Below are 26,655 nucleotides of genomic sequence, written 5' to 3' on the forward strand. Positions count from 1 at the left end.
GCCAACGAGTGTTTAATTGGCTTTTAATCCTACTCTTAATCTAAAATTAAAATCAGAACATAAAAACCACAGTATTAGAAACTGTGTAAAAACTGCACCTGAATAAAATTTTAATTAGAGTGACCGGAAGCCGGAAGTATATATTTTTTTAATATTTTTTTTTGCGATTCTTTACAGTCTGGAGAGAGGCATTTTTATCATTTCTTCTTTGTACAGTAAATGCAAGTCAAAATTTCTTAAAATAGCCAAATAATGTAGTATGAAAATTACATTTATTTAGAGCGCAAGAGGTTAAAAGTGTAAAATTTTTTTTTTCGCTAAACGTAATGAAATGTTTAGTTGATAACCAGATAAAAATAGCCAATAACCCTTTTGTCCTTCATCAAAAGTTTTTTTCTCTGGCAAGTTGCGAAATGACACCTAAAAAGTGGCAACATTTCTGAGAACCAAGAAAAATGGCGTGTGTTGTGCTCCTGTGTGATCGAGAGTAAAGAATAAACACTGTTGTGTATTCATTGTTACAACCAAAGAATTGTATGTCAAGACTTCTTATTTTATAACACTAGATAGTGATATTAAAAAGTGAACTAATGAGTTTGTTGACCGATGTCTGCCGTGGCTCCCACTATCCCCGGTTAGTACTAGCATTTTTGTTCCAGGAACTAAGTTAAATTATTTAAAATTGATACTTTTGTTTTAAATACACCTAATTTTGAATGTGATAAGCATATGAAATGATTGCGTATTTTTATTACATTTATGTATAATCTTTACGTCACATTGCGACCTAATTTTTCGTACAATTTGACGTTGCTCTGCGTGACGCGTTGTTAACACGACGCAAGAATCTACGTGTATTTTCATCGATAAATAAACATTTTAAAGAAATCTACCAAGTAAATAAGACCATTCATTTGAATTCACGCTGTTTGCACCTTTGATGAAATTATGAAATGAAAGCACTACCTTTATTTTGCTGTGATATGTAAGTTTTACAAACATCTCAAATTGATTAATAAAATTTACTTTTGTATGATACAAAATTAAAACTTACCTTTATAAATTTATTGTTTTTGCTGGTAATCTTCTTGAATCACCTTTTTGTATAATAAGATAAACTACCACCATATCAATTCAACATATTTGCTTACCTTAAAAATAGCCTTGAACAATATTTAGTTTGATACAGTTGCATAATTTTCATTTGAGAACCCATTTTTAATGGATTGTGATTAATTACACAGCTTTGCTTATTATGTTGTTTGAATTAGAATACACTTAAAATATTAATTACATTGAAGAACTAAGCAGTTAGTTTATGATAGTGTGATAGTGTGTCTCTAAACTGTGTTTTCACTTAATTATCTAGCCTAATTTAATGTGGCTAGGTTAGTGCTAAATTCATGTCACTTACTCATAGTTTTCTAAAGTAGCTGTAAATAAATGTTATTGTTAAAGGGGCTGACCCAGCAAAGGATATTCAAAAGCGCCGTGCTGGCAGTGTTGGGTGAGTTTGTATCTTAGTTTGTTTATTCTCCCAAACATTGTAATGTTTTACATTGATATAATATCAGGCCATTAATTGATTATACATTCCAATGTACAAAAAAGTATACATAGTGTGGAAATAAAATTGTAATAGTAGTTAATATATTGTAACATCTTTATCATTTATTAATCGTATTTATATTGTTGTGAAATATTTTCCTATTTTTATCAAAGGTGCACAAAATAAATTGAATTCATTTTCCTCTTTCTAGGTTTATGTGGTTTTCAGTTTGTTGACTCTAAAAAATGAAGTCCTATAGCATTAAATAAATCTCACAATTATTAAAGGGTTCTGGTACTTTACCAATACGGAAATTATGGCAACCCTTACTGTATTGATGTGCCATTTTCACTAAAATTTTGAGTGATGCCATAAAACATACTAATAATACTTAACAAGTACTATTAATTTAAAACACTGTTTAATAATACAAAAAACTTTCATTTGGGATATTTTATTTTGTTGTAAACTTTGTGATCATCGGCATGTTGAAAATGAAAATATTGTTTGTGTAGGTACCATTGGTTCGCCATTCCTGCTTTAAGGCATATGGGTGTTTCTCTGCTATTTGGAAAATCGTCCATACAAGACTGTCCTGAAGTAATTTTATTAACCTTCAAGCGGGCGCGCGGCGTCGAATCGACCGCGCCTAACACATTTTTGTTCATAACTTTTTTTTTACTTGTTACACATATTTCTCATTTTTAGTAGCCTGTCGTTTGCTCATTATGAGTGAAATAAAGAGCTTACCTCAGCTCTCCGCGCTTTTCCCACCCCATGGCTTGCTATTGTTTAAGCCGCGGCGCCGGCGTCGAAAGCACGCCACGCGCCTGTCGTCGAAAAGGTTACGCGCGACTCTCTATGCGATATAACATTTCTTCGGCTATCACTCAATATTATTGAATTAAGCTTGCAATACTGTTTTTTCTTATTAAATAAGTCGTAGACTGCTAGTACAAAGTGAAATAACAGAGGCATTACTACGAAAAGATAAAAAAGAGAGTGAATCGGAGCTCAGAGACCAAGCTAAACTGGACCAAAATTATAAAATTATGTTTTATCATTATTTTGCCATTTTTATCGTTTTTACCAGGTATATGAACTATTCTGAGGTATTTTAAAAGATTTTGTGTTCCAAAATTGGTTTTTGATTCAAATAATATTTGCGTTATGTTAATTGATTAAATAATTGTTTATTTTACTTAATTTAAATTACTTTTGACTTTAATACAATCATAATATATCTGCGTACAAAATAATAAATGATTATTGGAAAATAAGTGCTATATTTCTCAACTAGACCCTATAGGTCTTTTCGGTTACGCGCGACCGCTGCCGTTACAAAAGACCGCGCGCCCGCTTGAAGGTTAAATGTTGAGAAATTTTGTTAACGAAATTCAGGGCAATAGTAATTTAAATACATATCTAAAAAAGCCCACACATTTTCCCCTTAGTTTTTGAGTTATTGGCGATTTTTCGCAAAATTGCGACAGGGGAATGTTGCAACCACCCAGGGGAATGTATTATGGACAAAAACAATTAGAATTTTTCTTTGAATAAACAAACTCTTTATTTTTCTTTGCTATTATAAAAATATGTAAGTTTTTGAAACAAAAAATATTATTATTAAAACAAATATTACTAATTTATAATGACTTTTCTTAAGCCTAATAACAGTAGCATTAAACTTAACGAACAATTAAGTTTTAAGACTTAAATTGTAAACACTAAAGTCAGTCTTTATAATAATGAAAAATGTAGTGTCCTGCCTTTTATAACAGAACCAAAAAAATACAAAAAGTAATAAACAAAAAACATTATTACTGCTAATTTTTGTTTTTTGACCCCGTTTCTGGTGAATGTAATATTGAAACGCTATTCTTGTTATTTCGTGTTGGGTCAGATGATCTTAAAGGCGCCTGATGTTCTTCTGCGAAATCTTCTGAATCAGATGTAGGTATTTTCCCTTCCGAAATTATTTGTTCATTATCATCATCATCATTTCAGCCATAAGACGTCCACTGCTGAACATAGGCCTCCCTCAAAGACTTCCATGTTGATCGATTCGTAGCGGCCTGCGTCCAGCGCCTTCCTACTACCTTTATAATGTCGTCGGTCCACCTTGTGTACCGTAAAACGCAGCGTGGGACGTCCACGCGGCCTCCACTACAGAACCTTGCTGCCGATGGGCCATCAGTTCTGCGTACTATGTGCCTTCCTATTGCCACTTCAGCTTGCTAATCCGTCGGGCTATGTCACCGACTTTAGTTCGTTTACGGATCTCCTCATTTCTGATTCGATCTCGTAAAGAAACACAAATTATTTGTTATGTCTTCATGACTTTCTTTTTTGCACGAAACTTAGCACAGTGCTCCCTCCAAACCTTTTTTACAGCCTTATGCTCACGACAACTCATATCTTTAACTGATTTTATTTAAAGTTTTTCTTTTTTCTTCTTTTTTTCAATTTTTCTTTTAGGGTAATGTTTCAAGTCGATGATATCATAATTGCACAGCTATACGTTTTTGTTCTAGAAATTCTTCTCATGTTTCGCGTAGCTTCTTTTTCGGTGAAATTTTGAGATAATACCTACTAAAAAGACGTTATTTTAGTGGTCAAAACCTAGGAAAACAGTAGTATGAACAGTCCCCTGTGGTATGAACAGTACCCTGTGCTATGAAATGACAGGGGAATGTTCGCCAGGGGAATGTTATTTTTACGTGAATACTTCATAAAACAATATCATTTAAAAACATTAAAATAAACGCAACTTATGTGGCTACATACTAGAAGATTAATTAATTTAAACAAATTGTCGTTATTAAAACTCTTAAAATAGTAAAAAAAAGGCTCACCAGGGGAATGTTTTCACTGACGGCCGAGACGCGTGGTTCACCAGATGACGCAGTAGTAGCATTAAACAAAATAGCGGCTGCCCACTAGCTACACAACTGAACAACCTTAACACCTATTGCGTTCCGTTTTGCGATCTAAGTGCTTTGCGCCAAAACTAAATATGACTTTAAACCGGTTTTAAAATTTTAACAGGGGAATGTTTTAATAATTTGAGGACAGCATTCTCAGAAGGATATTTTGATTAAAATTATATTGTAAACATTGTTTGTGATGTATTAAGATGCTAACTGTTATTGTTAATGTATTTGGATATTTTTTATTCAAATATCAACAGCAATATAATAAACATTTGTAACAATATGTGTAATTCTGGAAAAGGGACGTACCAGGGGACTGTGATTTGAGACGTTTGAGGTTATTTATTCGAATATTCCATGATTAAATTACTAAATATGCTATCTCATGCTAAGAATACCTAATTCTATGTCGGTATTGATACAAAAACCTGAGAAATTTTAAGGTTTACTACATAAATTTAGCTTGGGACAGCGATTTTCCATTTAGTGGAGAAATGCCCATATAATTATGGCACCAACTTATCAATTAAAAGTAAACAAATTCCCAATGTATTCAATTCACAGCCATTATTCTCACCTAGTTTGGTCAGTTTTATTTTTCAAACAATATTGGATGTCATCTAGGTATACTAATATTATAAAGAGGTAAAGTTTGTGTGTTTGTATATTTGTTAAATTGTAAGGGGTAATCTCGGGATCTACTGAACCGATTGTAAAAATTCTTTCACCAATAGAAAGCCACATTATTGCTGAGTGTCATAGGTTATATATAAACAACCGAAAAATTTGACGCGTGTGAAGCCGCGAGCGGAAAGCTGGTATTTAATATAAATGTTCGTGTAATACATATTTCATGAGTATATTATTATAATGGGGAATTATATTATGTATTATAAAATCTATTTTGTTGACTAGGATGATCCTACTAATATTATAAATGCGAAAGTTTGGATGTCTGGATGTTTGTTACTCTTTCACGCAAAAAGTACTGAACGGACTTTGATGAAACTTTACAGTATTATTGTTTATAACCCAGAATAACATATACTTAGGCTATAATTTATGACGATCTGTGACAAACTAAATTTCACGCGGGTGATGCCGCGGGCAAAAGCTAGTTTTACAGAAGGAACTAAGTTACCATATAATTAAGTTTTCGTATTTTCCATTAGCCATGAATAGCCAGTCATCCTTTAAAATTGTTAAGTATTATGTTCTGAAGAATAATACATAGTTGAATAATCTTAGACAAAATTAGGATGATGGTCATGAGATAATGAGGAAATATATGCAACTGACAAAACATATTGAAAGCCAAGGCAAGCGTTGCCACCAAATTCGCCCATACCGCTTAACTTTAATATTGTTATTGAAACGTAAAATGTAACAAACCATACAATAAATGGAGCATAATAATATTACCTATGTAATTATGTTCACATACTATTCACGATCACAACTAGTCTCATGAGGTCCCTTGTCGTTTACAACTATGTATGATGTAATTTTTTTTTATAGATCCGATGAAGACGACGCAAGTGGTGGGAAATACACAAGGATGGAGGAGGACAATATTCAAGACAAAGAGAGATTTGCAAGGTACATAAATTAACTACTTTAACTGTAGTGTCGTCACCCATTACAGGCCTTCATTTTAATATGTATTCGAAATTATTTATAAGACCTTTTACGATTTCTGCAAATTAAGCTAATGCCAAAAATACACGCAGTTAGAGCACTATTTCTACGTATTATAATCATCAGGTAGATAAATATACCGATACGCAAAACCACAACTCTGATTTTCTGTCACCTGTCTGTTACCAATACCATGTTTAAATATTTATGTTTATGGTGAAATTATAATAGCTTTACTTTGATTTTTATTGTAGTCTGGTAAATTAATATACATAGTTGGTAGGTCCGAAGTTCAATATTTAGGTGCTAATTTGTCTTTTGTTTGCGTTATTTTTTATCTAACACCCGTAAATTATTTAATGGAATAACCTTCAGTTCAATGAAAGGTCTAAAACATGTCTCCCTATCATATTTGATTTGTGTGTTGTTACTTAGATACATAATTGATTCAAGCTCATTATTTCCTCTCCCATAACGACAATATCTATTGTTAACGGTAACCCGTGTGATTGAAAACGTGTCTTATCTATCACGCAACACGCGCGGCCCCTTTAACTTAAAATGTTTGATGTTACTTAATTTTGTCTATTTTCTCGAGTATCGAAATGGTTTTCATTTACCATAACAATATGCCATTACAGTTTTACGAGTTATTAAGCGAGATGTGTTTTTTTTTCAGTCGGGAGAACCATTGCGAGATCGAGCGCCGCAGAAGAAACAAGATGACGGCATATATCACGGAACTATCTGATATGGTTCCGACATGCTCCGCCCTCGCGCGAAAACCCGACAAACTAACCATACTTCGTATGGCAGTTGCCCATATGAAAGCTTTGAGGGGTAAATAAAAACGCAGTTATACATAGAAATATCTAAATCTTCCAAATTGTTTCATTTATTAACTTTCATTTGTCTATTTCAGGTACTGGAAATACCTCGACAGATGGCACATACAAGCCATCATTTTTAACTGACCAGGAATTAAAACATTTAATACTTGAAGCTGCTGATGGTTTTTTATTTGTAGTTAGCTGCGATACAGGACGTATCATTTATGTCAGCGATAGTATAGCACCAGTTCTAAATTATTCACAGGTAAAATAAGACTTGGTATGTTCATGGATCTCCTATAATCTTATAAAGAATATTTTCATATAAAGTCATGTTTGCAGGGCGACTGGTATTCATCATGTTTATATGACCAAGTACACCCTGATGATGTTGAAAAAGTTCGGGAGCAGTTAAGTACTCAAGAACCACAGAATACAGGTCGTATACTGGATCTAAAGACTGGGACTGTCAAAAAAGAAGGTCACCAATGTTAGTATTAAACCCATTGTTGTTTTTTCTAAGCCTATGTTTTTTACATTTAGACCAACATAATGTGTAAAATAAAATACATGTAAAAAAAACATATGAAACACTTACCTCGTCTATCACCCAAGACAATTGGGCGTAGCTGAAAGTAAGCGTTGTATCGGATCTTCCGTGCAGCATGCGGCTTCAGAGCCACGCCCAATTGCCTTCTGTGTTGTTGTTTGTATCTTGAACGGTAATTTTTTGCGACATATTCGTGTAAGCATTGAACAGAAATAAATTATAATTGTTTTATCTAATTATTCAACCTTGAAATATAAAAGCTGCGTCCACACCGGGCGCATAGGCACGCTTGTCATCCTGCTCACCCCGCATCCCATGAGCCCGGTGTGGACGCAGCTGATAACATTCGAAAACATTGATTTGGTGATTGCCGCAGCGTCCATGCGCCAAGTGATGGGGTCGCGGCGCGGCTTCATCTGCCGCATGCGCGTGGGCGGCTCGGCGGAGGGCGCGCACCTGGGCCGCCTGCGCGCGCGCAACTCGCTCGGGCCCTCGCACGACGGACACAACTACGCGGTCGTGCACTGCACCGGCTACATCAAGAACTGGCCCCCCACAGGTATTGTATCGCTGGAATAATCTTCGCGAGTTCAACTAGGTACTTGACACCAATTTCCAAGACAACTTGTCCTATTCTAGTCCTAAAAACAGAGTTAGATTTTTAATTTGACTATAAAATTCTGCTTTTAGTAGAAATTAATATATTGTCAGTCAATGAGGGTTTTCGCGATTGAAAAATCCGCCAGATGGCGGGACGCGGACGTGGGGTCCGACCGCTGCGTAGTTGGTGAATTTTGACATATTATCTGTCAATGTCATGTCAAAAATAACCAATCACGCAGCATCTGGACCCCGCGTCCACGTATCGCCATCTGGCGGATCCTTCAATCGCGAGAACCCACATTCAGTCCGCGACCTAATGACGTCAACATCTTGGGAGATTCGCGTTTTGTCAACTCATAAAAAGTATGTCAACTGCAGAGGTGTCGGTTACCTGTTGAATCTCCAAAATAAAATATTTAACAAGTAATGCATGCAGTGTCACGAGATTTGAATTTCACGTGAACAATATCATAATGTATTTCGGGACATTAGATCTGTTTCCAGGTATGCAGATGGATCGCCCGGTCGAAGATGAGCTTCACGCGTCACACTGTTGTTTGGTTGCTATTGGTCGGTTACAGGTAAATATAAAATTCTTATGCTAAAATAACTATTTACATCACATACCTCTACTCGACCATAATAACTTCAAATACGATACAATCTTGCACTGACCTCATTGATTCTAGGATTGAGGCTTATAAAGGTGGTTTGTGAAGCTTAATTTCATCGTCAGGTCATTTAGTCTCCACTGCAGCAGGACTACTCTCTCTAATCAACCCTCTATCAGAGGCAAAAGGCAGGAATGGTCCTACACTCCTCACGATAGCTAGACAAGTTACGGGTTAAGGATATCGCATATTTCCCTCCCTTCCCTTAGTCGCCTCTTACGACATCTACGGAAAAAGTTGCTCTGGTCTGCCGTAACCACACGGCGAGCGCTTGATCCATTTAATTGAAATCAAGCTACCCCGTAATTATTCCAAGGTCGAGTAGTGACAGTGAGTGAGTGACTAGACTCCCAATATAACTGTCAACCCTGCAGGTGACGTCGACACCGAACAACTCCGAGGGCAGCCTGTGCAGCAGCGGTGTGGAGTTCGTGTCGCGGCACTCGGTGGACGGCCGCTTCACGTTCGCCGACCAGCGCGCCACGCAAGTGGTGGGATACGCGCCCGCCGACCTGCTGGGGAAACTCTGCTATGAGTTCTATCACCCGGAAGACCAGCAGCACATGAGAGATAACTTTGATCAAGGTATCTATACTTAATTACTCTGTGAAGCATCGCGCAAAACCTAATATTTAAGTCTGGTTCAGACACAGATATAATTTTCGTACATTTGCATCGCTAAAATCAAGTGGCAGTGGGCGCGGGAGGTGCCTGAATGCGGGCGGCACAGGACCGGTCGTTGTGTAAATCCTTGGGGGAGGACCTTGTCCAGCAGTACGACATTTGCATCAAACTGTAACCGCACGGTTACCGCCTCAGTACCTCGTTACGCTAATGAAGAACCATCCAGAAATCGCGCATGTCCGAATCGGGCCTTTAACACCTGTTTATGATTGCATCCTATCAATATTACCTATTCAAATGTTTGTTTTCTTTGTTTCAGTACTTAAATTGAAGGGGCAGATTATATCCCTAATGTACAGATTTCGCGCGAAGAGCAGAGAATTTATCTGGTTAAGAACGTCCGCTTTTGCCTTTTTAAATCCATACAACGATGACGTAGAGTATATTGTCTGTACAAATACTTTGGCCAAGTGAGTATCTATGCTTCTTTATGATTTCATCGGCTTTTACCCGTGGTCCCCCCAACATGTCCCCAATTTATTTTAACCATGGTCCCACCGCACTAAGTGTGTGATGTGAAGATATTATAAAGATATTATGGTGCCGTACCTACCTATAATTATTTTCTATATTAATTGTAGATTTTTTTATAATATTATAGATAGGCTAGGTGACAAGCAATGTTTGCCACTTAGTGCGGTGGGACCATGGTTAAAATAAATTGGGGACATGTTGGGGGGACCACGGGTAAAAGCCGGATTTCATAGCATGCATAATAGAATACAGAATAATAAATTGCTGAAATCAATGGTTATTTATTCTCGTTTTGACAAATTGGTTGTTTGTTTTAGTCGGTCGTTAGGAAGTACGGCAGGTGAACCGCCAGCCGAGGAGAGCTACGACTACCACCTGCGGCACCGCGACGTGTACCAGGGCGCGCCGCCCGCGTTGCACCAGCAGCACCATGCGCCTCCAGGTAAATATTGGACATTTTTAGAACTAGAAGCCTTTTGGCACACAATATTTTAGTGTTATCTTGAACATCCTCTTGACTGATTGAGCTATAATGTTTTTGTATGTTTCAAATTATATTTCTCTGTAATTTTTTAGGTGATCATGACATGCAACAGATTCATACCATTGTACTATAACTCGTTACTGATTTAGCGCACAACCGATATTTTCGAACATTTTGTTCTTAGGATGACTGTGGACATGACCATTTACTTTGTGCAGTCAGCGTCAAATAGTTTGTGACACCTAAAGTAGCTAAAAAATTCGCTACACGTCTTTAGGTTGTGTTGTCAACTTTTTGGCGACTTTGTTACGAACCATTTGACGCCTACTGTGCCCGTTTATTAAAATAAGTACCTTTTCCCAATAAAACGTAACCGCAGTGGTTACGTTTTATTGGGAAAAGGTACTTATTCGGGAGTCCCGAATCGGGAACGTGTTCTGGGCTAGTGCTGTGAATAAGCAGCATAATAAAGTGTGTCAGGCAATAACATAGCAGGTTGTCCTGTGGGTGTGGCAGGGGGCGGCGGCGCGGGCGGCGCGCGCTCGCCGGGCGAGGCGGTGGCGGCGCCGCCATACGCGCCGCACTACGCGCCCGACTACTCGCCGCACCGCGTCGCGAATACGCCGCCGCATACTACGTGGACCACTTTGCGCCCGGTGAGTATATTGTTGTTTATACTTAGCGTAATCAATTTTATGCCTTCGTGTTGTTGGTTTACATACGATACGAGTCGTTCTACTCTCTATCTAATAATAATTCATGGTTCATTCTAAACTGTGATGTTTAACGTAAGTTTTAAGAGATATTTTCCGATGGAAATAGTATAATGTAAGAAAAACAGCTAAAATAAAATATTTTTGTTGTTTCATTGACCCCTAAGTAGTCAATAATTTACTTTAGGACTTTTTTTTTCTTTTTATCCTTATTTTTCTTTTTATCCTTATTCTATTTACCCTTTGTAAATACGCAGTACTTGCCTACTGTATATTTGAAAGGATTGAGCGAAAGGCTACTACTAAAGGGTACTTTCCGAGATGTATTGTTGATGTTCTTGACTCAAATTTCGTGGAGGTGGTATACCAGCGGCCACACTATAACGTGTTGTTTTGCGCTACAGAGCGGCGGAGGCGCCGGCGGCGAGACGTACGCGTACAGCGGCGAGACGAGCGCGGGGTCGACGGCCGCGCCGCCCGCCGACGGCAGCCCGGCGCGCTCGCCGCCCGCGCCCGCCTACCTGCCGCCCGCGCACTACCACCAGCACAACCACCACCCGCACCCCGCGCACCCCACACATCCCACGCATGGTGAGTACCTAAGGCCGGTTTTAGAATCGCGCCGACCGCTCGCTGATCGTCGGCGCTGACAGTTCAATATGTATGTAAGGGAACGTTCCTGACGGCCGAATACTGAAACGCCATTTAAATATTTGACGGCTTCTCAAATAGTTAAGCAGCTCCTAAACTTACATTTCGCATACTCAAAACAATATCTGAACAGTTCTCAATTTTTAAGCACCTCTCAAATTAAGTTGCACTCAAACGCCACTCAAATGAATTTTCGCATACTGAAACGCCATTCAACGCTAAGCATTACTCAAACAACTGTCAAATCGTCTTAAGCAGCTGTTAAATTTGAGAGTGCTTGCGCAGTATCTTAAATCCTATTCTTATACCTAAATCGACCTAAATAGTGGTAAATAATGTGTGTCATCGTTATCATTTCTTTCGAGCCTCGAGGAAATACCTAGATCTAATCGCAGGAACGCAATAAGGCTGAACGCTACTGAAAAATATTATTATAATGACATGCAATTCCGAGCGAGGTTCCGCGTCTCTAAAGAAACGGTGTTGTTTCTGGATTCATAATTTGGAAGCTCTTTGAAACCCCTCACCAAACGCCATACAACCAGTGGACCAAATACTTATTATAACCCTACTGTTCTACGCAACGGGAAGTTATGAACGTGTACTAGGTGATATCTTCCACATCGAACAGCCAACTGTGCATCGTATAGTGCACAAAGTAACAACCAAAATAGCTGCTATGAAATCGCTTTACATAAACATGCTTATTTCTGAGGAATATGGGGACATCGCAAAGTAGCATTTCCAAGAGTTGTTGATTTGTCAATTTGATGCTCTGTCAACAATGATAAATATCAATTGTGGTTACGTTTCGGTCCACGATCGCCACTTAATAGATTTCAACAATAAAAAGTATCACCTTTAAAATTATTTTTTAAATTAAATAAAAATGCAAGCATTATTTTTTTTATATGATAAAACGAGATTTATATATGTCACCGTAATATTGTGAATTCCGTCAGATTATAATCTGACGTAGTTGGATTACAATCTAACCTAACCTAACCCACTGTTAGTTTACAATCTCACGCTTTATATTGTAAACTGACGGAGTTTACAATTTCGCGTTGACATATACACCGTGTTACTTTGCATTCTTGCCATATTCACAGAGATAAAAGTAGGTAACAATACCTATTATTTAAGATAAACAAGAGACTCCCATAAAGAAAGTACACTAAGATTTTAGTAAATTTGGTTTTTCAGTACAAATTGGAATAAACCCATTTTGTCTCGCACGTTCTACAGGTGCAAGTGGAATAAACCTAGTGGGCGTGGCCTAGTTCTTAATTTTATGGCTTTGGGTATCAGCCTTTTTATCCAGTCATAATAACTATTTTAAAATACTCTTCAGTTGATTTCAGATTTTCCTTTCTACTTTACGGGCTTAGGACCGTCAAAAATACGTAATAATTAATAAGGTTTCAATTAATTTACAACATTATACCCTATTTTTACAAATTAATAAATTAAGTATGAAATGAAATCACCTTATTCACAATTAATTATTATTTATTTTATTCATAAGTTCCTACTTACAAAATTTTTTTCGGGTATTATTTTTTTACGGATTTGTGTTCAGTATCAGTAATATAGTAACCTCTGTAAATATGGCAAGAATGCAAAGTAACACCCTGTATAATAGAAACTAAAAATAAACTGTTGTATGTTAAGTTGATTGAGTATATTTCCATAAAAGACAATACATAACCAAACGATGCTGCGTGTAATGGATAAAAAACGTAAAGTTATCATTTGTGTAAATGAAAACATACTTTTTTTGGTAAATGTTGCCATTATGTAAACATTTGAGAGCTGCTTAGCTGATCACGGCTTCAAATCCGTTGAGTGGCGTTTGAGAATACCATTTAAAATTGAAGGATACTTAAATTTAGGAGCCCGTCAGCTGAGTGACAGATTTGAGTAGTGTTTCAGTATTCGGCCGTGAGTGACGCTGATCGCTCGGCGCCGATGCTTCATACATTTCGGCTGTCAGCGCTGATGGTCAGCGTGCGTCAGTGTGACTCTAAAACCAGCCTAACAATATGTACTTTTAGAATACTGTGATTTTTCTACCTCAGTCACATCGGCTGTTTGGTGTAGTAGTTCAGAATGGACTACTATGCCGAGAGGTTCCATTCCTGGCCGGGCAAAAATTGAAATGATGAATTTTAATTTCTGTGACGGGGGTTGGGTGTTATTATGTATAATATAATATGTATGTATTAAAAAAGTATATAAGTAGTATATCCGTTAAGCTAGCACCTATAACACAAGCATATTAATTGCTTACTTTGGGGCTAGATGGCGCTGCGAAAAATTTACCAAAGTTATTTATTTATTATGGACTCGCTTCGGCGCTTCGACGAAATACAGTAGTTAGTCGACTTTCAGCCAGATACTGCGTGTTCAAACTTCGGAACGCTTCAAGGAAGTCAGGCGAGGGCGAGGGTTGCTCGAAACTAAGTTTAGTGCGTCAACATTATCTAACTACCACATCCTTATTTAGTAAATTGCGAACGAACGAGAACAGCTTTCGTGGCATGAAGCCCGCGAAGATTGTAGTCGACAAGTAACGAAAAATCATCGTCTACATAATAAGACCAATAAAACGTTGTTGTTCACTTACTCACTTGTCTATTTGCGTGCGCACATTGAAGTTGAAGTTATTTTAGATAACCAGCGCACGTCCGCATTGTGAGTTTGTGACACACTCTTTATTCTACACAATTTGTACTTGAAAGTCTGCTCAAATAATGGATAAATGCTGTAGGTCAGACACATACGCTCATTACGCTAGGACTCTTCGACCACGTTACTGGCCACTACGAAACTTTCTCTTTTACATCGGCCAACTTTTTTCTCCTGGTGAAAAGAGTGCGTCACCCAATAGGCTAAAACGATCTGTTGGCAAAATTGAAACAAAAATGTATGTGTTTAAAATGTCAGTTCGTCCCCCAGGCATGTGGTCGTGGCAGGGCGGCGGCGCGGGCGCGGGCGCGGCGGAGGGCGGGCACGCGCCGCACGAGCTGTCCGACATGCTGCAGATCCTGGACCAGGGCGGCGCCACCACCTTCGAGGACCTCAACATTAACATGTTCCACTCGAACTTTGAATAGCGACTGTATGCACGTGTACCGTAACGACTGCCGCGCTTTCCGTCTCGCTCCCCCTCGGCTTGGGCGATCGATGCGATTCCAAGACTTGAATCTCTGAAGACGAAGATGCGATACCAATAATTTAGGTTATTTTTCGGTGAATAGACCTGTGAATGTTTGCTTTGATTTCCAACGTTGCAAATGATGACTTTGACTTAATTTTAAATCTACTTAAAACAATATTTCTTCACCGTGTTCGATTATGGCAGATATTATTAAAGTTATTTTCTGTTTATAAAAAAGTACTTAAGTTAAAATGTATTAATAAGTTCATAGCTAAACATGCTAAGATTTTGTATGTTATTGTTTCGATAAGTGCAGTTATTTTGGTTACTTTTATTGTACTTCAGTATTAGGAAATTTATTAAATAGATATGTTAGATAGTATGGTATTCATTGTTATTATTAGTTTATTTGGCGCTATATGAATTAGTTTTGAATTATTTCCTGTTCCACAACAGTTTTCTCAGACACTCAAAAGATTACTTGTAAATAGGAGTACTATCACTAACCATTTTTAAATTATAAAATTATGATTTAGCTCGTTCCATCCAGTTCTGGTTAACTGACGACCAAATAATTATGTGTTTATGGAATCTGCTTTGTAACAAGATTATTATTGGTCTTGATTGATTGACAATCGGATCAAGTGGCATAATCACTTCTACTATTCGTTACATTAGTAAGCTTTTTGTAATAAGGCTGTAAGTTTATGAAATACTGAAATTAAACATTTAATTTCGTTTGTCACAATAATAATAGGTACAAATGTACATTTATTACGCCTTAGTCCGAGCTCTGCATGCAGATTCGGTTGGTCACAAAAATTGTAGCTCTCATCTCACAGGAATTTGGATTTTGTATTCTAGTTACTGAGAATACAAACTTATTTACAATAATAAATAAAATATTTATACAGGGTGTACAAGAAAGTCCTTCAGGCTACTAAAACAGATGCTGTAACGATGTTGTAACGAAATCGCGTGATTAAATGACATATTTACAAACAAATTGTCTATACCGACCGACATATTCGATCTTTCTTCTATAACAACAGTACATCTATTAACGTAGTTACATGAGCAGCTGTGTTTTTCTATACATCTGTCGATGTTATTACAGCAAAATTAAATATTGTCCTGTAGGCCTAAGATGCGCGCCGTGATAACTTTTATCGACGTCAAAATGTATGGGCAAAATCGATAAAATGGCGTGATAACTGCTTATCGTGGCGCGCATCTTAGGCCTACTGGTGTCTCCTTAGTTTCTTAACTTTGGTCAACCACCTACATTTTAAAACTGATTATTTCTTAAAATTATACTTTTTTATTCTCATTTACTGGGTAATTTTAGTATATGTTAATTTTAATTAATCGAATCGATGATTTATATTAAGAAGATACATAAGATAGAGAGATATTAATATTTTTATGTAATGCATTTAAGAGTAATTTTTTTCATATTATTTTTTTTGTAATTTGTTCATTGTAGGTTTATCAGAATTTTGTAAAATGACTTTTTCATTAAACATGAAGTACACGAAATTAATGTGTTTCTATTAATAATATCACTATCCTTTCACACATAATTCAGTAGAGTTTCATTTACAACATTCGCGCCACTTTTGTGAGCTAATAATTCCCAGTTTCTCAAGTCTCTTGAGACATGGCCACGCTGGCCAGTGGCCACGCACTGCAGATTGATTAAATGAAAAGCAGATTCTTAAATATTGCCTTTTTTTGAGGCTCGGAATCACAGATAACTAGGTATATATTAGCTCGGAATAAGTGAGCCATTAAAATTGATTTATTTCATCGAAGATTAGACAGGGTTTCTAATAGACATCCGCCACTGCAATCACAGACAGCGCCTTTCTTAAGCGGTTGAAGAGCTAGAGGCTATTTTCGATTTTTACAGAAACCCATCTATAGTTCCAAAATACTGGACTGTCCTGTCGATGACATTGACAGTGGGGCGCCACCGTCAATACCGGATCGCTGGTTCAGATTTTTGCCATGTTGGAAACCATATAGTTGAACGATGGTAGCGCCCCCCTGTCATTGAGTTTGGTGGGACAGTTCAGTGGGTCTAGACAAAGTGCCATTATAATCGCAAACCAGTCGAAAAGTGGTCGAAAAGTCCCTTTTTTGTATGGAATTTGACGGATTCGATTTTCGATTCGATCAAAAAGTGCGTTTTGTCTAGGGGGGCAGCGTGGGTCATCTATAATTCATATGCCGAACTGGCACAAATGCCACTGCTTGACCATGGAAAGGCACAAAATAATACAGTGGGTCTAGACAAAGTGCAAATTATAATCGCAAACCAGTCGAAAAGTGGTCGAAAAGCCCCTTTTTTGTATGGAGTTTTGACGGATTCGATTTTCGATTCGATCAAAAAGTGCGTTTTGTCTAGGGGGGCAGGTTGGAATTTTGTAATGCCACCTGGAGGGAAAGTACTCTTAATAATGTAGATATAAAATTTTACTCAAAGAAAACATTATTTTTGAAATGTTAAGATACTAATAGGTAAAAATCATGCTGCTGCGGTAACGTTTTCAAGCATTACCGCAGCGGAATCCTAAACCTTATTGGGCACAAATTCTAGATTTGCGGCACATTTACAGGATATAAGGCACTAACTTTTCCATAAATGCAGTATGCACATCAAAATGCACAATATCTTGATCACCGTCACCATGGCCGCTACGCTGCGGTAACGCATACAGCAACCCTATCCTGTAAGCTGAATAAATTGTCATCTCAATTTTCATTGTGGCTCCAAGTCCGTGAAAACATAAACTTAAAAAAAAAGATAATGATATTGACCATAGAGAAAAGTAATATAAAAGTAATATATTGACCTGAATGTCTCCAACTTCCTCATTGGCCCTAGAGCAATTCCAAGTATACCATCAATAAAAGCCTAATTAGAGTCATCAAACCTCTCAGTCATTCAATTAGAGCCATTAGAACTTCATAACTATGAGTTGTTTTCTATGTGTAAGCTGAGGACACGTGTCTCCAGCTGACACATCTGTATCTTCGTAAATATTTATGCTACGATAATGTATTATACCTCAAAAATTACAGTCGAATCCAAATAGTAGGCTTTCCACTTTTCAAGACTTTAGCTCAAATACTGTTAAAACCACGATCAAAAAACTATGTGCGAGCTGGAGTACCGTGTCTCCAGCTTACACATCTGTATCTTCGTAAATATTTAAGCTACATCAATGTTTTATATCTCATAAATTAAAGTCGAATAAAAAAACCCGACTTCAATTCTTTCAAAGCTTTATTTCGAACCGTTTTCGAACTACGAACCGATACGTATGTGTAAGCTGGTGACACGTAACACACGGTGGATTATTAAAACCGTATAAGTTAGAGTTGCGTTTTAAAGATCAAATAATTCGTTATAATTAAAGTACTCACGAGACATAATTTCAAATCTCTAGGCCTCTTAGTTTCAGAATTAAAAGCCAAAAACTATTTTCCCGCCAAATAATTCAAATAATATGGGTCGACTGCGACGTTGCCGTTCCGTGCGTCCACTAGAGCAGTCGAATTTGAACCTAAAAACTAGTACTGTTTGAATCATTTTTATTTGTAGTTTAAATCATTTAATTTCGATTATAAGAATTTTAGACTAGGAGCCGGCTGATTTCTGTATTGAGTACTTAATAACCTATATTTTATTAATAAGAAAAAGCTAGGTAAAACAAAATTATATTTTAATATACAAGTATAATAACGAACTTGTTTCCAAAGACTCAAATATTTGTGGCGTTTCTAAACGCAACCACTTTAATTTTTATTTAAATACCGTGAAGTCCCACGATTCTGCCACGTCAAGTGGCAAAAATGGGCAACAACTATACAGGGTGGAAACGTTAAGTGATCTCACTCGATTATTTCTTAACTATACCAGATATTAAAAAACTGGTTACTGATCCTGAAAGTGCTTAATGAGCTGTTTCAAACGGTACCAATAATAAGTTACAGAATAAACTGGATCTATCTGAAAATTCAATGTTTCCAGCTTCCATACTAAATGTATGCCAGACACACAATATTAGAAGTGTAATTTTTTTAATTTAATAGTAAATACTTAAAATAAACTCGTAAATTGTATTCTTATTTTAAATTATTAATGAAAAACATTGGTTTTAGGCTTTACTTGCTATAATATTGTCAAGAGATGAGTGTCATGACTGTGGTAGTACTAAATGTATGGAAGAAGGAAACATTGAATTTTTGGTTAGATCCAGTTTATTCTGTAACCTATTATTGATACCATTGGATAGAGCTTGTGAAGCACTTTTAGAATCAGTAATCAGTTTTACGATATCATAATGTAGTTTTTAAAATAATGTGACTACCAAATGTATGGAAGCTGGAAACATTGAAGTTTCGGATAGATCCAGTTTATTCTGTAACCTATTATTAATACCGTTTGATAGAGCTCATGAAGCACTTTCAGGATCAATAACTAGTTTATTGATATCTTGTATAGTTTAGAAATAATCGAGTGAGATCACTTATCGTTTCCACCCTGTATTTTGCTCTATGGTTACAAACAGATTTTGCATGACATTGACAGATATGTCAAAATCCACCAATCACGCAGCATTTGGACCTCGCGTCTACGTATTGCCATCTGGCGGATTTTCCAATCGCGAAAGCCATCATTGAATTCTTCTTCTTTTGTTGAAAAAAAAAAAAAATTAACAACATTAACATCACAAATCACAATCACTATACTAAGACATCACAAAATAGACGAAACACAGCATTTGCACAGAATTGGCCGTAAGGATCTATATCCATAGCCGTAAAACTTGTATTAAAAAAAAAGATGACAGTTGACTGCAATATTGAGAAACAGTCAGTGTTGCCAGAAGGTTACTTTTGTAACCTTTTAGCTGATTTTTGAACTGCTTTGGTTTACTTTTAGGTTACACTAATGAAAAGGTTACTTTTAGGTGATTTAGTTAGTAAAATATGATTTATCTGTGGTAATTAAATAGATTAATTAGATTTACGAATCTCTGATGGATGAGTGATACCCGACCCGAGGTTTCCGCCAACTGGGACCGCAATCAACTAGGACCGCGGTCCCAATCGCCAGATCAGTAAAAATTAAATACTTTTCTGGGACCATTCATAAAGGACAATGACCAAAAATGTATGGAGTGTGGTCCAAATGTCAACCACCACCTTTGTAGTAAAATAGTCTACTAAATACTGATTCATTATAACCAAACCGCAATCAAAAATATGCTGTCAGTAAAAAGTTATGACTGAATGAAAAGTCATGTTTTTACCTTTTCATCTGAAAATTAATGTTCTTGATATCATTTTCTATCCATCGCACATTTCGGATTAATCTATGCATATTATGTCATGTCGCTTAGTGTGCCGTGTTAGATTCTCGCTAAAAGAAAAAAAAAACTCAGAAGAAAGACAACAATATTGGAATTATGGTCGGGTGGTCGCTGCTCCGCCCCTATTGGTTGTAGGGTGATGTTATATAACCTAAAACCATCGTTGATAAATGGGCTATCCATAACAAAAAGAGTTTTTCAAATCGGACCAGTAGTTCCTGAGATTAGCGCGTAAACTACTACAATTTTTCATACAGTCATAACTTTTTACTGACAGTTTATTAATTTTTCGTCCCATACTGAAAGTTAATCTCTATTTAATGGACCATAAGCCAATATAGGTCTCCTCTTACCTTATCTATACAAAAAATTAAACTCAACACTGAATTTTTACCCGAAAACCTTATTTGAAGCCAAACGTATAATAACAAATTATTTGCTAAACTCAAATTATATCATGACGGAATCACTCTTGACTGTCTTAAACTAATTTCAACACGAACATCACAAAATAACCTTCAGGCACATCCTTCATCTCCATCCCCTACACACTCTCACACACACACATACACAACACAACACACACACGCACACACACACACACACACACACACACACACACACACACACGCACACACACACACACACACACGCACACACACACGTTAGTAATATTTAGTTACGAACTCTTGATTTTGGTTTTTCGCTAATTTTTCATTATTTGTATCCTTACATTACAATAAAATACTTAAATACTTCAACACCCGTACCGTGGGTAAGAGACCTGGAGTCCTGAAATACAGGATTATCCTAGTTTAGGCTCCAGTTCACCTAAATAGCGCCAACAAATGTAATAATTAATTTGTAATTAACAAATTGTATTTGTTTTTGGTGAAAAAATAAAGTATTTTTATTATTTATTTATTATTATTATTATTTGGAGCTCACGGGTCTAAAGTGGCCCGGTCCTTTATAAGGCTTGCGTGGGGATACAGATCCAACACGTAGAGGCCGTTTTAAGCGCAAAATAATCGACAAAAGTGAAAGTGGTGCACATGCTGGATCTAGTCTCTGACTATATCATGGGATGTAGCCAGAGACCATCCCCAGCCTGTGTACAGGAGCTATTGCAGTTATTGAAGAATGGACTAGGGTTATGGATGAAGGATGGAGGGACTGGTTACTGGGCTATGGATGGAGACTACGGGACACCTGCCTGGTTCATAGTCTCTGACTGAAAAAATGGCAGGCGGTGACTAGCCAGCGACTAAATGGGCCCCCCCTGGCGTCATGAGTCGTATAGACCGGACTGAGGGGCAACATTGGCGTCTGCCAGCTCAGGGGTGTAGAGAGGTGTGCTGCGCTTTCTCCGAGGTTACTCGCGGCGTTATGCCCTTTAACACTTCCACCCCTGGAGCATATAGCTCTAGCGACTCCACTCTGGCCAGCCGGTTAAGGCAAGCCAGAGGTGAAAGTCCTGCAGACCCTCTCGGATTCCACTTCGGCAAGCCGAAGACGAGGGTCTTGACCGACTCTCGGGAGCACTCGGATTAACAACTGGCCCCGTGGTGTCGCTACTCACCAACAGCTCGCCACAAAGCTGCCCTGCGGGGCTTTATTATTATTATTATTAGTGGTGGACATTTGGACCACTTTTGGTCATTGTTCTTTTAGTACGATACCGATTTTGGCTTGAATAATATATTTTTTTAAGTTATCTATGAGTGAACCTAGTCGCTGGAAGAAAAATATTTAATTTTTATCGATCCAGCGACTGGGGCCACTGTCCCAGTTAATTGCGGTCCCAGTAGCCGGAATCTACGGCCCGATCGCGAACGTCTTCGCTTTCGCTTCGCGAAGCCCACACTCGGCCTCGTCGGCACGCGCACCGACGATCGCCAAACGGCTAGAGTACCTTCTGTACTCGCCACTCTGCCCGGTGAAGCTGGAAAAGCTCCTACAGCTACCAGCGCGCGTCCCTTCAAAAAAAAAAAGCCGGAAACCTCCCCGACCCGACCGTGGATCACCAGTATTCTACTACACAGTAAAGTATAGGGTAAGGTGGGGCACAATGTTACACGGGGTACAATGTTACAATGCATATTTCTCCGTCCCTTTCTATTAGTTGTATGATGTTCAGCGGCTCAGTTCAGCAGCTCTTATGAGCTTGACAAACGTGTATACCAACATCATACAACTAATAGAAAGGGACGGAGAAATATGCATTGTAACATTGTACCCCGTGTAACATTGTGCCCCACCTTACCCTACCTAGGTTATTAAAAGTTGATCGATCTGTGATAAATAATTTACCTGATTAATTAGTTTTATGAAGTAGGAATTTTATTTCATTAGTGATACCCGACAAGAACGTAGATCATCGGATTTCTAGTATAGTGTATCTACCTTAATTATTAAAAATGTTAATTGATCTGTGATAATAATCAAGCTGAATAAAAACGTTTTTGATTGTTATTTTAGTATTTCATTCTAGCTATTATATTTCCAAGAATAACCTGGTTTTGCCATGTCTGAATACAGTTTTTTTTTCGGTTTCGGTAAAACCGGTTTTGTGACCCCCTAAATCCCACCCTTACGTTCATATAAAAAGAATGTGCGTAATCTATACGTACATAAGGCACCTAAAATAATAGAGAGGAAAGAATTGATTGTATTGAACAATGAACCGCCTCAGCTATAAAAGACCCACTAAACTGAACTGTCCCACCAAACACATTGATAGGGGGCGCCACCATTGTTCACCTGTACAAGGTTTCCCAAAAAGTACTGTCAAGCCGAAGCCCAGAGGTAGAGTATCACTAGGGCTACCCGAATACTCGATTTTTTCAAGTTATTTATAATTTTCAGATGATATGATAATGATGAAAATCTTTATCATAATTATTTCAAAAACTGGGATAAAATCTATCCTCCTACGTCCTTTCCCGGGACTCAACCATCTCTATGCCAAATTTCATCAAAATCGGTTCAGTGGTTTAGGCGTGAAAGCAAGACAAAGTTACTTTCACATTTATAATATTAGTATAGATGCAATGTTTTTGCCTCGATTAAATAAAACATTGTGATCAAAATAAAAACTTATTATCAAAATATTTTATAGGTTATTAGGTACTCAATACAGAAATCAGCCGGCTCCTAGTCTAAAATTCTTATAATCGAAATTAAATGATTTAAACTACAAATAAAAATGATTCAAACAGTACTAGTTTTTAGGTTCAAATTCGACTGCTCTAGTGGACGCACGGAACGGCAACGTCGCAGTCGACCCATATTATTTGAATTATTTGGCGGGAAAATAGTTTTTGGCTTGTACCGTACCATTTTAGATGGGAGGTATAAAAAATATAGAAATGAAAAAGTAATTTTAAATTTAACAAAAAGGTTTAATTACGACTCTTCAGGGAGTGGATAAACAATTGCAACGCGAAGAATCACCAGTCTTAAGCTCAATCAAAACCACTGCCCTTTTATCCGTGGAGAAGCGTTGACACGAAGTTGGGGTCACGAAGTTGTGATATCGTAGGGTAGTCCGATGACAAAAATGCAGCAATCACCTCCGCCGTAAGACTGATTATGGAGAGTGAGCCGGGAGCAGCAATCGAAATCCGGTACTGGATCCCTGGAATTCCGGAAATCGGACACTTCTTAAAAAGTCTGATTTCATTTGTGTGACTGCCACATCAACCGGAAGTGAAGACAAGCGGATCAGAAGAAGAAGCGGATATGGTAATGATTATGGCAATAAATAGTGATTAATGATGTGGCAGTTATACACAATCATCCTTAGACTAGAACAATGCGATGTTTGTACTAAATAATGAACATGTAATTAAATAGTCACAAACATCTTACAAAATTACCACTAATGAATTACAGTTCTAAGTGCATTACTATAGTAATATTACTACAATAAGCTTAATCTAATCAAAGATAAATTTCCTAACATAATAATTAACAACGACCGTTGAAGGTCATGTAAGGTCATGTATGCATGACATTTACTTTTGTATTTATCATATTGAAGTAAAAACGACTATTATTTTATTATTAAACATTCTGCTTTCTAAAACCTTAAGATATTATTATGTACTTTTCAAATACTTAAATGTAGTGCATACATAGGAAGTACATTTAATTATTTTTTTGGCAGGTAGGTGATCAATAAATTTACCAAGCACTAAGTACTATTATCATGTATTAATTTGCAACACTTACCCGTTATCGGGGTGACGTACACAGACTTAATTAGATTCTGAGGTGTAAAAACTTCACGAGTTCGTAAACCTTATATTTAAAAAATCTGCAGTTAAAGTGGTACGTGTCTGCGTACGGATGTTTCGCGAGACACAGTGATGGATTCGCGATCGCTGCGAGCATTCGCCGCGCCTTGAATCATTCGGCGTTCGTTCGTTCGCTCCAAAGATATAATAACAATGGTATCGCGCAGTTTGCTTACAAAAACAGTTCTTTCTATAAATATTATAATTTATTAAATGTTAGTATTTTTCTGATTTAATTGTATATTATTGTTTTCTTTTTTTTTAAATTATAAAATAGTTGTTTTTAATAATTTCGATTTTAGTTTTTAAGAATAGTGTAACGAAGCGTTACATACCCCCCTTTTTAGGTTAGGATTTTTCTTAGAAAATCCAGCTAACTACTAGGTTAGCTTAAAATCTTTAACGTGCCAGGTCCCTATATTGTGACCTGTCATATCTTGAAGATCATAGACTAATTTCGATTTCTTTGCTATTATACGACATTTAATAAATTTAGGAGCTAGTTTTTTTGAAAATTTATTGTCTTTATCGCTTTGATAAAACGTTCTTTTCCAAACAATGTCACCAACATTAAATTCTACATTTTTGCGGCGAAGATCGTAAGTAGTGCTATTTCGAGAATGTGCCTTAATTAGTGAGAGCTGCACTTTATCGAAAAGTTTTTGCAGCACTCCTATGTTTTCCGCATAGCTATCACGTGGCGTGAAAACTATATGGTTCTCCAAGTCTGCGTCAACATAGTGGGAACCACAACTTACAAGTTCACGACCAAAAACTAAAAACGATGGTGTGAATCCAGTCACTTCGTTAACAGCCGAATTAAGAGCAAATTGAATTTTTGGAATGTTAGTGTCCCAAACCCTATGATCTGCATCAATAAAAGTAGATATTGCTGTTATGATGGTTTTATTGTAGCGTTCTACGGTATTTATTTGTGGGGTATATAGAGGAGTATAAAAAACATTTGGGATATTGTAGGTTTCAAATAGTTTTTTCATTGTAACGCTCACAAACTGTCGCCCGTTGTCCATCAGAATGGTACTAGGTATTCCGTGAATAAGAAAAACATGTTCCTCGATTATTTTTGCGATAATTTCGGATGTCGCACGACGGATGGGGAATAACAGGCAATATTTAGAGAAGCAACAGTTAATCACTAACAAAAATGTGTTTTGCTTCCTAGACACGGGTAAGGGACCTACCAAGTCTATGCTCAACATTTGGAAAGGTCGATTACAGTCCTTGGGTCTACCCATTGTACCCAGTGTGGAGTGATTAGGGTGTTTGTGAGCGAGACAAGTATCACAATTAGACACGAAACTTACAACATCTTGATGCATATTAGGCCAAAAATATCGTAAGCTAAGACGTTTGTGTGTTTTATAAATGCCAAAATGGCCAGAGGTAGGTTCAGAATGGTTTTTAGCTATTATGGTATTTCTATCTTCCAACGGAACAACTTCTTTCCACTCGAACTCTCGAGTGAGTGGATTAAGCGACTTAAAAAATCGAAATAATTTTCCATTTTTAACTTGATAGTTTAAAAATGATGTTGGTGATGTCTTACAACCATTTAATATATTCAAAAACCAGGGATCACTTGTTTTATTGGTGTCGCATACTGTGTCAATAGTTGTAATCGGAACTGCGCGTGACAGACTATCTGGAACTAGATTCTCTGTCCCTTTCCGGTGTTTTATATCGAAATTATAGGCTGATAGTCGTACTCCCCATCGAGCTAATCTTCCAGTTGGGTTATTAAGGTTGAGGAACCACTTAAGGGAAGAATGGTCTGTGTAAACTGTGAATTTAAGACCATTTTCCAAATAGCAACGCCAATGTTCGATTGCAGTGAGTACGGCTAATGCTTCGCGTTCTGTTGCACTATAATTTCGTTCGGGTTGTGAAAGAGACTTACTCATGTAAGCAATTACCCTTTCCTTCCCATCCAGAGTTTGAGTGAGAACTGCTCCAATTCCGTAATCACTCGCATCAGTATGCACTTCAAAAGATTTTGTATAGTCTGG

General features: G+C 37.2%; 1 protein-coding gene across 10 annotated transcripts; it reads left to right on the forward strand.

The window, feature by feature from the left end:
• The first annotated feature begins 446 nt into the window (after positions 1–446).
• On the forward strand, positions 447–16,482 carry LOC135071545 (aryl hydrocarbon receptor nuclear translocator homolog). 10 transcript variants are annotated; one of them, XM_063965319.1, is made up of 14 exons: positions 447–634; positions 1,459–1,507; positions 6,001–6,081; positions 6,800–6,960; positions 7,043–7,215; positions 7,293–7,440; positions 7,877–8,059; positions 8,596–8,684; positions 9,149–9,359; positions 9,718–9,868; positions 10,250–10,374; positions 10,897–11,072; positions 11,534–11,720; positions 14,730–16,482. In XM_063965319.1, the coding sequence occupies exons 1-14, from the start codon at positions 607–609 to the stop codon at positions 14,897–14,899; spliced, it is 1,932 nt and encodes a 643-aa protein (XP_063821389.1). In that variant the 5' UTR covers positions 447–606; the 3' UTR covers positions 14,900–16,482. The 10 variants fall into 10 exon arrangements, with proteins under 10 accessions (XP_063821389.1, XP_063821396.1, XP_063821409.1 ...); XM_063965326.1 differs by having other exon boundaries at positions 14,742–16,482; XM_063965339.1 differs by having other exon boundaries at positions 10,909–11,072.
• Positions 16,483–26,655: the final 10,173 nt, after the last annotated feature.

Source organism: Ostrinia nubilalis, chromosome 1 (genome assembly GCF_963855985.1).
Source record: "Ostrinia nubilalis chromosome 1, ilOstNubi1.1, whole genome shotgun sequence".
In the NCBI taxonomy this organism is placed as follows: Eukaryota; Metazoa; Arthropoda; class Insecta; order Lepidoptera; family Crambidae; genus Ostrinia; species Ostrinia nubilalis.